Source organism: Crassostrea angulata, unplaced genomic scaffold (assembly GCF_025612915.1).
Source record: "Crassostrea angulata isolate pt1a10 unplaced genomic scaffold, ASM2561291v2 HiC_scaffold_91, whole genome shotgun sequence".
Taxonomy (NCBI): Eukaryota; Metazoa; Mollusca; class Bivalvia; order Ostreida; family Ostreidae; genus Magallana; species Magallana angulata.
Genome location: NW_026441646.1, coordinates 1 through 15,736, shown reverse-complemented (window position 1 = coordinate 15,736; position 15,736 = coordinate 1). Strand labels below are relative to the sequence as shown.

The 15,736-nt window shown below is 34.7% G+C and overlaps 1 protein-coding gene across 1 annotated transcript; it reads left to right on the top strand.

The window, feature by feature from the left end:
- Positions 1-6,489: 6,489 nt before the first annotated feature.
- Positions 6,490-15,597, top strand: LOC128169046 (AP-3 complex subunit mu-2-like; the record flags this gene model as incomplete). Its single annotated transcript, XM_052835208.1, is given in 11 exon segments — positions 6,490-6,585; positions 10,485-10,563; positions 10,757-10,862; positions 11,245-11,357; positions 11,507-11,631; positions 11,918-12,077; positions 12,508-12,621; positions 12,714-12,787; positions 13,748-13,853; positions 15,071-15,229; positions 15,547-15,597. Coding segments are annotated over 11 exon segments (1,122 nt in total), but the record flags the coding sequence as incomplete, so codon positions are not given.
- Between the last annotated feature and the right edge of the window lie 139 nt (positions 15,598-15,736).

Sequence of the window (15,736 nt, the reverse complement as noted above, 5' to 3'; positions counted from 1 at the left end):
CACAATCTTGCTTGGTTCATAGTTTGGATCCGTGCGGCATCGGCTTTCTGCAGGACAGTTGTCATGGATGTTCTTGTAGTGGTAGACTATGTTGTCAAGTCGCTGACGAAGAATATCTGGATTATGGTCGCAATTCCTTATGCTATACTGAAGGTGTAGACGCACGGAATGGACTTTGTAAGTTCTTCATGCCAGGAATACCGATGGTTTTTCTTGGGTCCTTTGGCCACTTTTGATATTTCTTTTTCAGCTGCTTTCGCCGCATGCCAGGTGTCGTTCTGGTTGGTGGTGTCAGGGCGCTCCTCTCTGATGGATTTATTTATACTGGCATTACGGTCATGGGCATGGAGATGAACTGTAACTGGACCGCCGATGCTAGGAATGTTGCTGTCAAAAAACTCGTAGAGTCTCCGTGTTCCGAGGATTTCGTGTCGCTGAGCACACTGGTCATCAGTCCTAGTGACATGTTCCTCGCGAATCACTTTATGCGTTGCATTCCCGATGCACACAACGTTCGTGTCCTTTGAGTTCTTCCGAAATCCATGCCTCGCGTCAGTAAGAATGCTGATAGCGCCGTCATTGTCCAGAGATTGGGCGATTTCTTCACGAAGGGCTTGGTCACACGAATAATCCTGTTCAGTCAGCACAGCCGTGGTAATCTTGGACAGCAGATCTTCAGCATCTTCATCACGTAAGGGAAAGAACTTGATGGCCTCCTGAAGACGTGTCACTTGGTTTGGTAAAAGTCCTGTGCTAAGTAATGAATGGGTCCATCTGGCGTTGGCTAGGAAAGTTCCGTTAGAGAGATAAACAGAACTACTCCACGAGAATGTGTGTCCCGACGAACAATTTAAGTTAAATACTGAAATCTGATTGGTTAAGACGCAGTTAATAATATTTTCTATTACCCTTAGCGTAAGCAACGCACTTAGCAACGGGTAACATTAAAAAATGTTATATGCGCGAAAATTATGCGCGTACGGTTCGCTGTAGAATTCACGTCATTCCTATATAAAAGTGGTAAAATTTTCTTAAAATTAAGACATTCAGTATAACAAAATTAATAGTGCCTGTTTGGGAGGATAACAGTTGAAATTGACACCCCTCGAAAATCATTGGTTTTCTCGGGGTGTCAATTTCAACTCTTACCCCCCCCCCCCCCCAAACAGGCACTATTTATATAATGTGAACTTGTCAGATTTTTTTGTCGACTTGACACTTATGCACCTGTTTAAAAATTTTCCACACTCAATATGTGCAATCCAGTTGCCATCAAATTTTTTGACAATTAAGTTGGCATAAGAATCTGAAAAATCACTCTCTAGTAAGTCGCCATAATTATCTGACAAACTTGACATAATTATTCGACAAGTTGGCATAATTATCTGACAAGTCAACATAATTTTCTGTCAATTCGACATAACACCCGACAAGTCATCGTCATTATCTGTCTAGTCGACCTAAATTTTTTGAATGATAATATTATTCAAACATTGTGTCATTTTTGATAATTTCATGCTTACTTTATCGGTACCCCTACTTTGGTGGTATAGGTCTGCCTCCACCTGATAGAAGATAATGTCTACTTATCGACATAATCATCTTTCAATTCGACATCACTCTCTAGCAGGTCATTATAACTATCCGACAAGTTGACATATTTATATGACAAGTCGACATAATTTTCTCGCAAGAAGACATAACATCTGACAAGGCAATTTCACTATCTGACAACTCGACTTCATAATTTGAATGCTAATTTTCTTCAAACAAGCGACTTTTTTCTTATTCTGTGTTGATTTCACGCGTAACTTATCGATACCCCTACTTTATATATACACTCATACAAGGTCGTTTCAGCTATGGCTTACAAGTTAATGCAATGAATCACATCCACTTTCCCTTTGATCCTCTTACTTTGATAGTTTATGATCTGAACATCACATCCGAATATTTTTTTTGATATATATATACAATCAAATGTTTCCAAGTTCAATCTAGTTAAGGCATTATTTAAACAATAAAATGCTCACTTTGGTGATTCATTTGGGATATGAAGATAGCGACATTGCAGAAAAAATACATAACCCGCGTTAGCGTGTTATGTAATTTTTTTCTGCAATGATCGCTACCTTCATAACCCACATGAATCACCAAAGTGAACATTTTATTGTTTATATTAACATCTTTATTTTAACTAATTAATAAATTGAGCGTAAAAAGTAAGTAAAATTCACTAAATCACTGTTAATGTACATGAGTACGTTAGCTAAAAGAAACAGCCAAATCGTCTCCAGTGAGACTTAGACAGCTGTTAGAGTCTGACATCATCATTGTTAAATCGTGTAGTCCGTGATTTTTCTTAGGTAGTTGTAGGTCTCGACCAATCGATAAACAGGGCGTGTCGAATTCAATCCTGTCACTTTCTTGTCAGTTTCAGCTGCCGTAGATTTCGACCAATCGATAAACGGAGCGTGTAGATTTCAGTCTGGCTGTTTCTATAGAGCTATGAATTAACTATAAGTTTCCGTAAGAAATAGAGGAAAGATACTTGGTGGATGTAAATATAATTCATTAATGACAGGTTGATAGATGGATTTGTCAGATATTTGTATAATTATGTTTTCTTGTTTAATCTTATATTATTAACCTTCCATGACAAAATGTGGGTTCCACTTTTAATTCTATCATGATCATTTTTTGACAAGTCGACATAAAATAACTGACAAGTTGATGATTCGTTGTCATTGACAAGCATGTCTTGCGACAGAACTATTTTTTTCAATGCTCTGTTAAGTTTTGCAATATCGGACACAATATAACCTCATGTATTCTTATATACTTTAATAAAATACTTATTAAATTAATATAACCTAAGTTCTTGTCGGGTAGAGGAGTTGAAATAAATATTTTGATTAGCATTTTTTCTATTTTAGATAAAATAGGGGCAGGTCTATTCGCCGGAATGGCGATGTAATATACGTAGTGACATGTATAAAAAGGTCGATAACTTGTGTTGTGTATAAGCTATCGTCATTCGGTTCTATGGATATAGGGCTATCGAAATATATAAAAATATTTTAGATAATTAAATGTTTAATATGCAAAACCTTTGCCGGAATGAGCTATGGTCGTAAAAAATAGGCGCCGGAATGAGGTAGTCGTCTTCATAAAACAGTTAATATCTCAAAAAGTTTTTAACATTTTTTCATTCGGACACGATTTTTTTAATTTTTACGACCATATCTTTGAAATATGTAAAAATTGAATCCATAGGTTTTGATTTGATATATAAAACCTTTGCCGGAATGAAATGTTTTCGTTGAAAAAGAATGCCGTTATCGTGCAGTCATTCCAACATAATCACCTGTATCGTTAATACCCTCGAATATTTTTTTATTCGGTAAAGATTTTTTTCATCCTGAGATATATACCTTTCAGAAAATATATAGTTTTGTATGATAAAGTAATATTAAATGCTCAAAACCTTTGCCGGAATGAGAATTTTTCTCACAAAATTTACAAATCTTAATCGATTCACTCAGGTATCGCTCAGGTAAAGAAGGCATAATACAAAGAGGTGTGAACAACGCCTGTAATTAAAACACATGAACAAGATGAACTCTTCAACATAGACCATCTATAGCATTAAGTGTTTAAAATACAATATTTCATAAATATAAAAATATATATAAATATGCAAATTTAACATACCCACATTAATGGTGGTTATTAGAATTAATAAAGTCATCATGTCGTTCATTATAAATAATTATCTATAATTGTTTTGCTGAATTTAGTAGGACAGTACCAAGCTAAAAAAAAATAGCTGTTTGTCCATGTAAGCCGTGATGATGATTTAATTGTTTAAATATCAAAGTGAATAAGAATGTACCAAAATTAAATATATATTAAAGCTGCTTGCCCATGTAAGCCGTGATAATTAGAATCGAATGATGATTTAATTGTTTACATCAAAGTGAATAAGAATATACAAAAGCTACATAGTTAGAAGCTGCTTGTCCATGGAAGCTGTGATATGTAAAATTTATGGATAATTAATTGCTACAATTAAGCATTGATAATGAAATATCTCGATGTTCATTGGTTAAAAGAAATTTAGAATCATATATAAACCCCTGTTAAAGTAAAACTCTTCACTCGCTATTATCAACCTGCCTCTTACAAGTTATAATAGTGCTCTCAAAAGTGCGTGATCTCTTGTGAAATTCTGTGTTTGTGTTAAAGTGAAAAAGTGCGTGATATATTGTGAAATTGTGAGTTTATGTTCAAGTGAAAAAGTGCGTGATATATTGTGAAATTATGTTTAAGTGAAAAAGTGCGTGATATATTGAGAAAAAGTGTGTTCAAGTGTGTAAAATGTCTGTCTTATTCGTGGGAGATTCGCAGCTGAAGTATCTTCACCATGTTCAGCTGGAGGACAACACCGCCGTCCGTTGTACATCAGGATTTCGCGTAGAACAGATGTGGGCCCTCCTCTCCGGAATCGTCAAAGACCACGACATCATCGTCCTTCATGCCGGAACCAACAACGTCCCCAGGGAGGAACCATCGACAACTCTTCACCGATACCAGCACCTTCTCAAGATCATCTGGACATCAAACCCAACAGCGAGGATCATAGCGTCGGCCGTCTTGCCCAGGGATTATAACGTCTTCGAGGGAGCAAGGAACAACGTTGGATACATCGATGGATGCAACAGGAGAGCGCAAGAAATCATCGATGGATTAAAGATGATAGCTTCAAGATCAACGCAGCTGGAATTCTGCCCCCATCCTTCGTTCGGTTTTTTGTTTACTTGTGCTATTTATAGTAACATTGGCGATTTGCCTGCCTATAGCCAGGACTCTGCTTTCAGCAGAGCCCGGCTAAAAATCAAATTAGAATGTAAAGAGGGTTCCGATAAGGGTATTCAAGACGAAAAATGGGTTTCTGGACTTAAAGTTTCGCACAAGGAAAATATTTTAGATCCAAAAGGGGGGTTATGTTCCGATATTGTGAATTATTCATTAGATATAATCAAAAAGAAGTTTGAACATATACATGGGTTACAGTTAACAAATCTTGCACCAATATTTGACGTACAAACTAAATCATCGAATTGCGATAAAAAATTTGAACATACTCAACCACCTTCAGTTCAGATACATCATACGGGTAGAAGTCATTGGGTAACATCTTTTCAAAATAACAGTAACGAAATTTGTATTTTAGATAGTCTTAGCAAGAGCAAGAACCAAACAGTAAACACTCCATCTCTTGAAATTCAACTTTCTCTTATTTATGGGCGTGATAGCACTTCAATACCCATTAAGATTTTAGATGTCCAACAACAGGAAAATAGCTATGATTGTGGACTTTTTGCAATTGCTAATCTTGTAGAATTTTGTTTCGATCCCGCTCATTCATTCCAAATTAAAACCTCTTTCAAATCAGAATATATGAGAAATCATCTTGTTAAATGTTTAGAAAATGGTAAATTTCCACAGAATTCATCACAAAGTTCTGACACTTCAGATTTAAAACATTTTAACAATTCAGTGCTGTTGTTCTTTTGGGTTTCCAGATTGGGTGGATGAAATGGTAGGTTGTGATTTTAAATTAGGGAAAAAACTTTGTAACGTTTGGAAACATTCAAAATGTGCTGATGTAAATAATGATAGTACAGATTGGCTTTGTAACGACCATTGTCGTGAATAAATTTGAGAAATATGTGTTGTTTTATTGGAATGTGTTGTTTTAATAAAGTCCCGTTGTGTTTTTAAAATTACAGGCGTTGTTCACACCTCTTTGTGTTATGGCTTCTTTACCTGAGCGATACTTGGGTGAATCGATTAAGATTTGTAAATTTTGTGAGAAAAATTCTCATTCCGGCAAAGGTTTTGAGCATTTAATATTACTTTATCATACAAAACTATATATTTTCTGAAAGGTATACATCTCAGGATGAAAAAAATCTTTACCGAATAAAAAAATATTCGAGGGTATTAACGATACAGGTGATTTGTTGGAATGACTGCACGATAACGGCATTCTTTTTCAACGAAAACATTTCATTCCGGCAAAGGTTTTATATATCAAATCAAAACATATGGATTCAATTTTTACATGTTTCAAAGATATGGTCGTAATAATTAAAAAAATCGTGTCCGAATGAAAAAATGTTAAAAACTTTTTGAGATATTAACTGTTTTATGAAGACGACTACCTCATTCCGGCGCCCAGTTTTTACGACCATAGCTCATTCCGGCAAAGGTTTTGCATATTAAACATTTAATTATCTAAATTATTTTTATATATTTCGATAGCCCTATATCCATAGATGAAAAAACTGAAAACCGAATGACGATAGCTTATACTCAACACAAGTTATCGACCTTTTTATACATGTCACTACGTCTATTCCGTCGCCATTCCGGCGATTAGTCCTCACCATAAAATAGTTCGGGATCGACATTCAATAAAATGCTAACAATAACTTCGTGTACACCCCTGTAAACAAGGCTTTTGACTAAAAAAAATTACAATATGATCAACAGTCTCTTTATTATCAACAGCAGTGGGTGAGTAAAAATTGTGATCTTTTTATAACAGCTAGAACCATAAAAGGCGTTATAGGCATGGGGGAAACCAGGCTGTGGCCGTCTGGGGAAAATGGAAAACCGGTCACGAGACAGTACAGTTATATTCCGTATTTTAACGAGGCAATTAATATGTAAACGGTGTGACCGTAGGACCGAGCGCAGATTTAACACAGTGCAGATAAAATCTATTTAAAACGCAAAAAGTAAGATCCGCCAGTATGGTTGCCTACTCAAATCATTCGTCAAAGTTAAACTAAACGTCGCGTGCTCAGTCTACATTATGACGTCATATTTCAGACGTAAAACGTTCAAGTTTTGTCTTCGGAAATAGCCGAAGAGAGTTACGTGATTCCTAATTTTTTTTAATTTCTTCTTTTATTGTTCATCAATTTAATTCGTATGAATGCCGATGTAATAAAATTGAATACTTTATTCAGTATCAAAAAGATCAGTTCCTTGACGTTAATGTTTTTATTTTCCGTCTGATATTTTGATAAGACATACATAGAACAAGTCGTGTTTCTTAATTGAAGCGCTATTGAAACTTATCTGGTTTCCTTTTTAATTTCTTTTAATTCAAATTACCTTCTATTGAAACACTGGAACTTATTTAATCGAATTTAGGGGCAATAAACATTGATAAGTGCCAGTCAATCAATGATCGAACTAACTTTTAAAAAACAAAATGGCTGCCAATATGGCAGCGCCCAGGGCTGGAAGAAAATTTTTTTGGCCTTAGTACCCCTGATTCAACTTTCATTTTTCACTGATTTTCTTATATATACGTGTTACCATTAATCCTCGCTTCGCGAGGCGGGCTTCGCCCGCCTCTCGCTGCGCTCGGTATTATAATTTGTGTTATGTTCTAATTTACCCGTTCAAACGAACATAAGATATTTATAAATTAAAACTCAAAACACCAATATATTATAGGAACAGCTCGCCTGCGCGAGTGCAACAGACTTTTTTATCAGGTTGGGACCAATCGCCCAAATGGGATATAATGACCCGTTTGGGATATAATAGCCCAAATGGGATATAAATTTAAAGAACGAAAAATAAAAAAAATTGATTTTGAATTTTTTTATATAAATCCCCATTAATGTGTATCAAATTCAACAACTTTTGGTTAAGAAGTTTTTCTACATGTCTAGTTTGTAAGATTGACCCCCAAGAAGTTTTGGATATACCGAGGGATCAATCTGCGAAACAGTACGGTTCCAGAAAAAGTTGTTTACCAAAAGTTGTTGCATTTCATCTATTCTAATGTGGATTTATATCAAAAATTTCAAAATCAAAATTTTTTATTTTTTCCATTTGAAATATTTATCCCATTTGGGCTATTATATCCCAAACGGGTTATTATATCCCATTCGGGCGATTGGTCCCAACCTGTTTATTACATTATATACATGTACAATCAACTTTTTGTTTTCCTTCATTTTCAACATTCTACAATATAAAAAACATATTATTAACATAGATATCACCCAAATAATAAATTGAGTGGGTGGGTGGGTGGGGGTCTGCAGCGAATTCTTGAATAACTTCTACTACTTTAAGCACGTACCAAGGTAACTTTTGATATGCCTGAGTAACTTAATTTAAGACCAATCAGAGATTGGATATAAATTAAACAACAATATTCATACGTGTTACTTGTATCATTTATAAATATATTTATCTTTTAATCAATAAATATCAATAATTTTTACAGTGCACTTTGAATAAGGTTTCAAAGATCCTTTCTTTATCCACTACTCTTACTTGAAGAGCGTTTTACTTTAAGAAAAAAAAATAACGTTCAGTCATACGATATGTTGTTCTTAATATCAAATAAAAAATAAGCCACTTTTCTTCAGAAAAACTTAATCCGCGATGATCGAAAAATAAGTCCTATTTGGTGGGTAAAACAGGTATACCATTTGGGCATTTAACCACCAAATCGGACTCAAACCAATGTTGAATGTGAATGCCCAGTGAGCACAGGACAGCTATAAAATGCTGGCTAGCAAAGTACCCAAGTAGGGTATTGGACAATGCACTTGCTTCTCACCGATGTGACCAAAGATCATCATAATCGGCAAAGGTTACATGTGAAAGGGGAATGGTTTATTGTCCCCCGCCGCAACGCGGAACGGGGACATAGAAATGCCGGGCGTCCGTCCGTGGGTCCGTGCGTCCGTCCGTCCGTGTGTCCGTGTGTCCGTCCGTCACACTTTTTTGTAAGCGCTCTCATGCCTACAAATTTTGACGGATTTTCATTAAATTTATACCAAATGTTTATACCACTATTACCTTGGTCAAGTTCAAAATCAGCTTTGGTCGATACTTTTTGTTGGAGTTATGGGACTTTGACTGCAATAATGACTCCGTTTTATCAAAAAATTGACCTTGTAAGCGCTCTCATGTCTACAAATTTTGACAGATTTTCATTAAATTTATACCAAATGTTTATACCACTATTACCTTGGTCAAGTTCGTAAATCAGCTTTAGTCGATACTTATTGTTGGCGTTATGGGACTTTGACCACAATCATGACTCCGTTTTATCCAAAAATTGACCTTGTAAGCGCTCTCATGCCTACAAATTTTGACAGATTTTCATTAGATTTATACCAAATGTTTATACCACTATTACCTTGGTCAAGTTCGAAAATCAATGTTAGTCGTTACTTTTTGTTGGTGTAATGGGACTTTGACCACAATCATGACTCTGTTTTATCCAAAAATTGACCTTGTAAGCGCTCTCATGCCTACAAATTTTGACGCATTTTCATTAAATTTATACCAAATGTTTATACCACTATTACCTTGGTCAAGTTCCAAAATCAACGTTAGTCGATACTTTTTGTTGGCGTTATTGGACTTTGACCACAATAATGACTCTGTTTTATCCAAAAATTGACCTTGTAAGCGCTCTCATGCCTACAAATTTTGACAGATTTTCATTAAATTTATACCAAATGTTTATACCACTAATACTTTGGTCAAGTTCGAAAATCAGCTTTGGTCGATACTATTTGTTGGAGTTATTGGGACTTTGACCACAATCATGACTCCGTTTTTTTCCAAAAATTGATCTTGTAAGCGCGCTCATGCCTACAAATTTTGACGGATTTTCATTAAATTTATACCAAATGTTTATACCACTAATACCTTGGTCAAGTTCCTAAATCAGCCTTGGTCGATAGACTCGATACTAGTATACTGCTTGACCGGCGGGGGACCCTGGAATTCTATTTTTGTTCTTATAAAAAGACTTTAAAAAGTACACAGAACATCTGTCTCACTTTCTTAAGATAAAACTCAATGTCTACGACTTATTAAATACATTTTGAATGAACATGTAATACATGCCTAACTGTATATGTGTTAATAAAGGTTGGTTGGGTAGGTGTAAAGCATGTGAAAAGCACAGAGTCTTGAGCTCAAACGACAGAAAAATACAGAGCATGCTATTCATGCTCTATATACAGTAACTGGTGTAATGAGTATCACTATGCGCTACCTGTTACACACTGTAAATAGCAGGCACGTGATATAAGTTCTTAGATTTATCAACAACAGCAATAAATATATTAGTACCTAGTAAATCTTTTTCATGTGAATTTGAGAAAAAAAAAATTAATGAATTTAGAGATTGTTCAAATGAAAATGAAATTTTCTCTCTAAATATCTGTTAAGCTATCAATCTCAATGTTCAACTACAACATGAATATTTGAAGAAAAAATACTCGTATGGCTTTATACATTTGTGCTTTTATATGACAGCTAGTTGTTCTATAGTGATCAAGATTATAACAACTCATAATTAACAGGGTTGAACCATTCCTTTGTAGATATACATGCATGTTACTGCTTTTACTTATTTATAGAGATGTCTTTATGGAAAAGCATTGGAAGAGTGTCATTCACAAATCAATTTGTGACTACTTTTTTGAAGAGCAAGGAAAGGTACTGTTCTTTTCTTATAATGTACTACATTTCTTTTGAATTAAATGAACCAACACCTAAATTGAAACTTACAGCAAAAAAAAGAGAGACTGTAAGACTTAAATTTCTAGTGAAAGTGATCTCCCTTGGCAGAGAGTTATGTAGACTGATATGTGATATGCCTAGACTGATTTGTTGCTCTCTCTGTCCACAGGCAGGGAGTCCCGAGGATGTCCCCCCTGTGATAGCCACACCTCATCACTACCTCCTCAACATCTATAGAAACCAGCTGTACTTTGTTGCTGTAGTCACAACAGAAGGTTTGTACACAATGTCTATAGAAAGGGGACTACACTTGTGACTTCACTAACTGATTGACATGAAGATGTAAAGTACATGCAGATATGTGCATACGTATGTTTTGATATGAATACTAAAGGGAATGTGTATCTTAGGCCTAAACTGAATAAAGATCAAAATAATTTGTACTAAAAATATATCTTATTTTCATGGTCATTATTATTTTAAATTTGTAAATTTTCATAATGGACATGGGCCTGTCTTCAGCAATGTAGGCTCATACTAATTTTTAATTTTTTGTCATGCATATGAAATACTTGATTTTCAGTAAGTGTATAGAAAAGTCATTTTGGAAAACTATTATAAACTATTTGATCTGATAAAGTTTGTCTCTATTTTCAGTACCTCCCCTCTTTGTTATTGAGTTCCTACACAGAATTTTCGACACATTTGAGGATTACTTCACAGAATGCTCTGAGACAACACTGAAAGAACATTTTGTTATTGTATATGAGGTAAATAGTTTCTCTCTCTCTCTCTCTCTCTCTCTCTCTCTCTCATTTCCATGAATAAAGATAATATAATTTGGTAAGCAAAAAATATTGCTGCCATGTCCACATCATTGCAAATTACTCAATGTTTTTGTGTGGCATTGATGTAACAGCTGCTAGATGAGATGTTGGACAATGGATTCCCTCTGGCAGTGGAGTCTAACATTCTGAAGGAACTGATTCGGCCTCCAAACTTCTTACGGACCATCACAGACACAGTCACTGGCAAAAACACAGGGTAATTAGTACTTGTACTGATCTATACTAAATCTTCACAGTTAATGCGTACTGGGTAATACTTATGTACCTCTTTTACATCTACAATGTTTACAGACTCTGGGTAATCTAAGTAATTGTAGATTTATTGAGTTTTCAGACATCTCTTGTTTGACTCTCATGAATTAAGAATACCTTGTAATTGTTTTATAATAAAAAAAATTTAAAATATACGTGAAATTCTCAGCCTTTTAAGGTTTAAGTACTTTGTACATGTAGTGACTTTTGTGTGTTTTCTACCTATACAGAGTCAGTGCCACTCTTCCGACCGGTCAGCTGTCTAATGTACCCTGGAGGAGGACCGGCGTGAAGTACACAAACAACGAAGCCTACTTTGATGTTATAGAGGAAATCGATGCCATCATAGACAAGCAAGGGAACACAGTCATAGCAGAGGTCCAGGGATATGTAAGTGCTGCTGTTAGCTTCTACTTTTTAATTACTGTAAGATATGTACCTCAAGCATAGGTATCAGGGTAGGAAAACTCGCAAGCTTAGTAATACTTTTAGCTCCTGCAAACTACACAGTTAAGATCACTGTACTCAAGATAGAGTCTTTTAACCTTACTTGAACTTTTAAAAACCTCATGAGGTTATGATAAAAAAAACTGCATGATTTTTCTCTACATTTATTGATGTAAAATTGACAACAGCAATGATCGTAACCCAACTTTTATTCACAGGGACTTTTTTATTTCACAAGTAAAATAAGTAAACAAGACATTTGAGGACAGGTTCGCAGTGAGAAATGTCAATTTCGGAGAGACTGTTTAGTGTCCAATTCACTCAAAAACAAAATTCTGATGATAATATTTGTGCACCTCTTTTCTTATTACAGATAGATTGTCTGATTAAGCTGAGTGGGATGCCAGATTTGACCTTGTCCTTCATTAACCCCCGTCTCCTGGACGACATCAGCTTTCATCCATGTGTGCGGTACAAACGATGGGAGGTAAATGACCTTCAAATGTATACAGTTTTTCCAAGATGTATGTACTTGTAATCATATAACATCTGCTTGAAATGTAACAATCTGTTTTTCAGAGTGAAAAGGTTTTGTCATTTGTCCCCCCTGATGGAAACTTTAGGTTGATCTCGTACCATATAGGAGCCAATAAGTAAGTAATTGAGCCATCATTTTACTAAATGGATTTTCTATTCTGTTAACGAACCTCTAATTTACTCCTTTTATTCTCAACATGCCAGTATATTTTTAGTCCATGTACATGTGTATTTTTAGTGCATAAAGTACTATGTGCTCTATAAATTCTATACATTTGAGCAAGTTATTTATTTCACATGTTTGTACAGTTTTTTCTCTACCAGTACATTTTTTGGCTGCAGTTTTATGCTTGTTTTGTTTTTGTGTTTATTTTATGGATGCAATCTATGACATAACATGAATAAAATTTATATATTGGATCATAGTTTGATGCTCATATTTGTTACGATACAGTTATTGAAAATAGATTTATCTTAACATTTCTCTAGTATTTGATGCTCTTGTTTCCTTATAAACAATTTCTGATTCCATGTTTTCCTTATAAACAATTTCTGATTCCATGTTTTCTTTCAAAACAATTTCTGATTCCATGTTTTTCTTATAAACAATTTCTGATTCCATGTTTTCTTTATAAACAATTTCTGATTCCATGTTTTCCTTATAAACAATTTCTGATTCCATGTTTTCTTTATAAACAATTTCTGATTCCATGTTTTCCTTATAAACAATTTCTGATTCCATGTTTTCCTTATAAACAATTTCTGATTCCATGTTTTCCTTATAAACAATTTCTGATTCCATGTTTTCCTTATAAACAATTTCTGAATCCATGTTTTCCTTATAAACAATTTCTGATTCATGTTTTCCTTAAAACAATTTCTGATTCATGTTTTCCTTATAAACAATTTCTGATTCCATGTTTTCCTTATAAACATTTTCTGATTCATGTTTTCCTTATAAACAATTTCTGATTCCATGTTTTCCTTATAAACATTTTCTGATTCCATGTTTTCCTTATAAACATTTTCTGATTCCATGTTTTCCTTATAAACATTTTCTGATTCCATGTTTTCAGTATGGTAGCTGTACCTCTATACATCAGACACAACATTCAGTACAGAGAGGGCAGTGGGGGGAGGTTTGAGGTCACCATAGGACCCAAACAAACCATGGGCAAAGTGGTGAGTCACTGGGCCACTCCATGCAATATACAGTAATACTTGCTTAAAAAGAATTCAGATACAAAGAGAGTTCAGCATCTTGAAAGATCTTATACTCATGTAGAAATTTCATTTGCCAAATACTGCTACTTATTAACCATAGATTGTCACTAGTGTAGGGAAGAAATCCTGAATTACTTTTTGAATTTTGTTTGTAAACATGTACTGGTACTGTACCAGTTATCGGCCAAGACCAGTTATCGGCTAAACTGAGAGTTCGGGTTTAAAGCACGTATCAATCCAAGATTTTTTAATTCAGTCGTCTGTTTCGAATAAAGAAAAGTATATTTGCTTGAAAACTTTCTTGAATATGTTTTATACATGAGCTTAAACGATCATTGTTTACCGCTGAGTTTATATCTTTGCACTTTCAGCAGTGGGGGAAGTGACGTAATAAGTTAAAAATAGAATATTACTCCTTTGTGATACGTTATTATATCCCTTCTTTGATTTCAAATATAAAATCAATACATTTAACATGTATAAACAAAAGGAATTCACAAATTTCCGACAGATTTGTAGCGCAATTCAACGCCTGATTGCATAATTATACTTTGAATAGTCTACGCTTTGGTGTATTACTGTCTGATAATAAACGAATAATTTTATGAGTTTTTTTTATAATGTATCATGACCCCGACTACTTTAGTCTGACCCCACAAGGGGCATAATTCAAACTATATTTAGCAGAGTTTAAAATTGACATGAACACGGACTTTACTATGTTATTATCACGAAGCCGATAACTGGTACAGTAAATCGTAAAAACTCGGCAAAATCGGGGCGCGCCAAAAAGCCCAAAAAAAGATGTTTTGGGTTCTAAATAATGATATAAACTAACAGATTGATAAATAAGGAGTTCACTTTTAAAAGTATGTCAAGTTTTATCCAAAAATATCAAGAAATGAGGAATTACGAAAAGAAAACGTTAAATTTTAGCCGATAACTGGTACAGTGCCAGTACTGATAAAATTTCAAATTCTTACTTAAGTATGATCTTAAGGCCAAATCTTATCTCCTTCCCATTTCCCTACTGATTCAATGAATACTGCAAAACACTAAATTTGGTGTCCACAGAATTCCTTATTAGCAAGTTTTCAGATTCTGTGACCTCTTTCAATCTTAATTAATTAAGGTATTTTCAGCGCATATATCGGAGGGTTTGTAATCTGTTTTAGGTGGAGAACATATCCTTGGAGGTTCCTTTCCCCAAGTCTGTACTGAATCTCACCTTAACCCCCTCACAGGGAAAATACACTTTTGATCCTGTTGGCAAAATACTAACCTGGGATGTAGGTCGGATGGATCCTACCAAACTCCCCAGCATTAAAGGAAATGTGAGTTTGATGACTGCTCTGGGTAATGAGAGTATATGCTATGGTAGATTATAGCAGTTTGTTATGTATGTAAGAGAGTATAATTATGTTAATTATGCAGAACGATAGATTTATCCTATATACCTTATTTGTAAAGTAAAAGAGAATGTCATGTATGGTACCTATAAGTGTGTTCAATATGGCTAGTGTGTACACATGTACGTGAAGTGAATTACTTGTACGGAATGAGTGAGTATCCTGTGCGGCAGCTTGCCTACCCATGATGCATTTTACTCATTGACAATATTAACTCTTTGTTTTCTGCTGCTCTTTTACAGATCAGTTTACAGAGTGGACATCCAATACCAGAGTCAAATCCCACAATTAATGTAAGTCTTTACAAGTCTTATACAGGGCTGTATTCAGGATTGTAGCAGCTACCTAGCTCTACATAGAACGATACACTACCTCAGTGCTAACAGCATTAATTCATTTAATGTATATATTAAATAGGACCTACGGTACTAG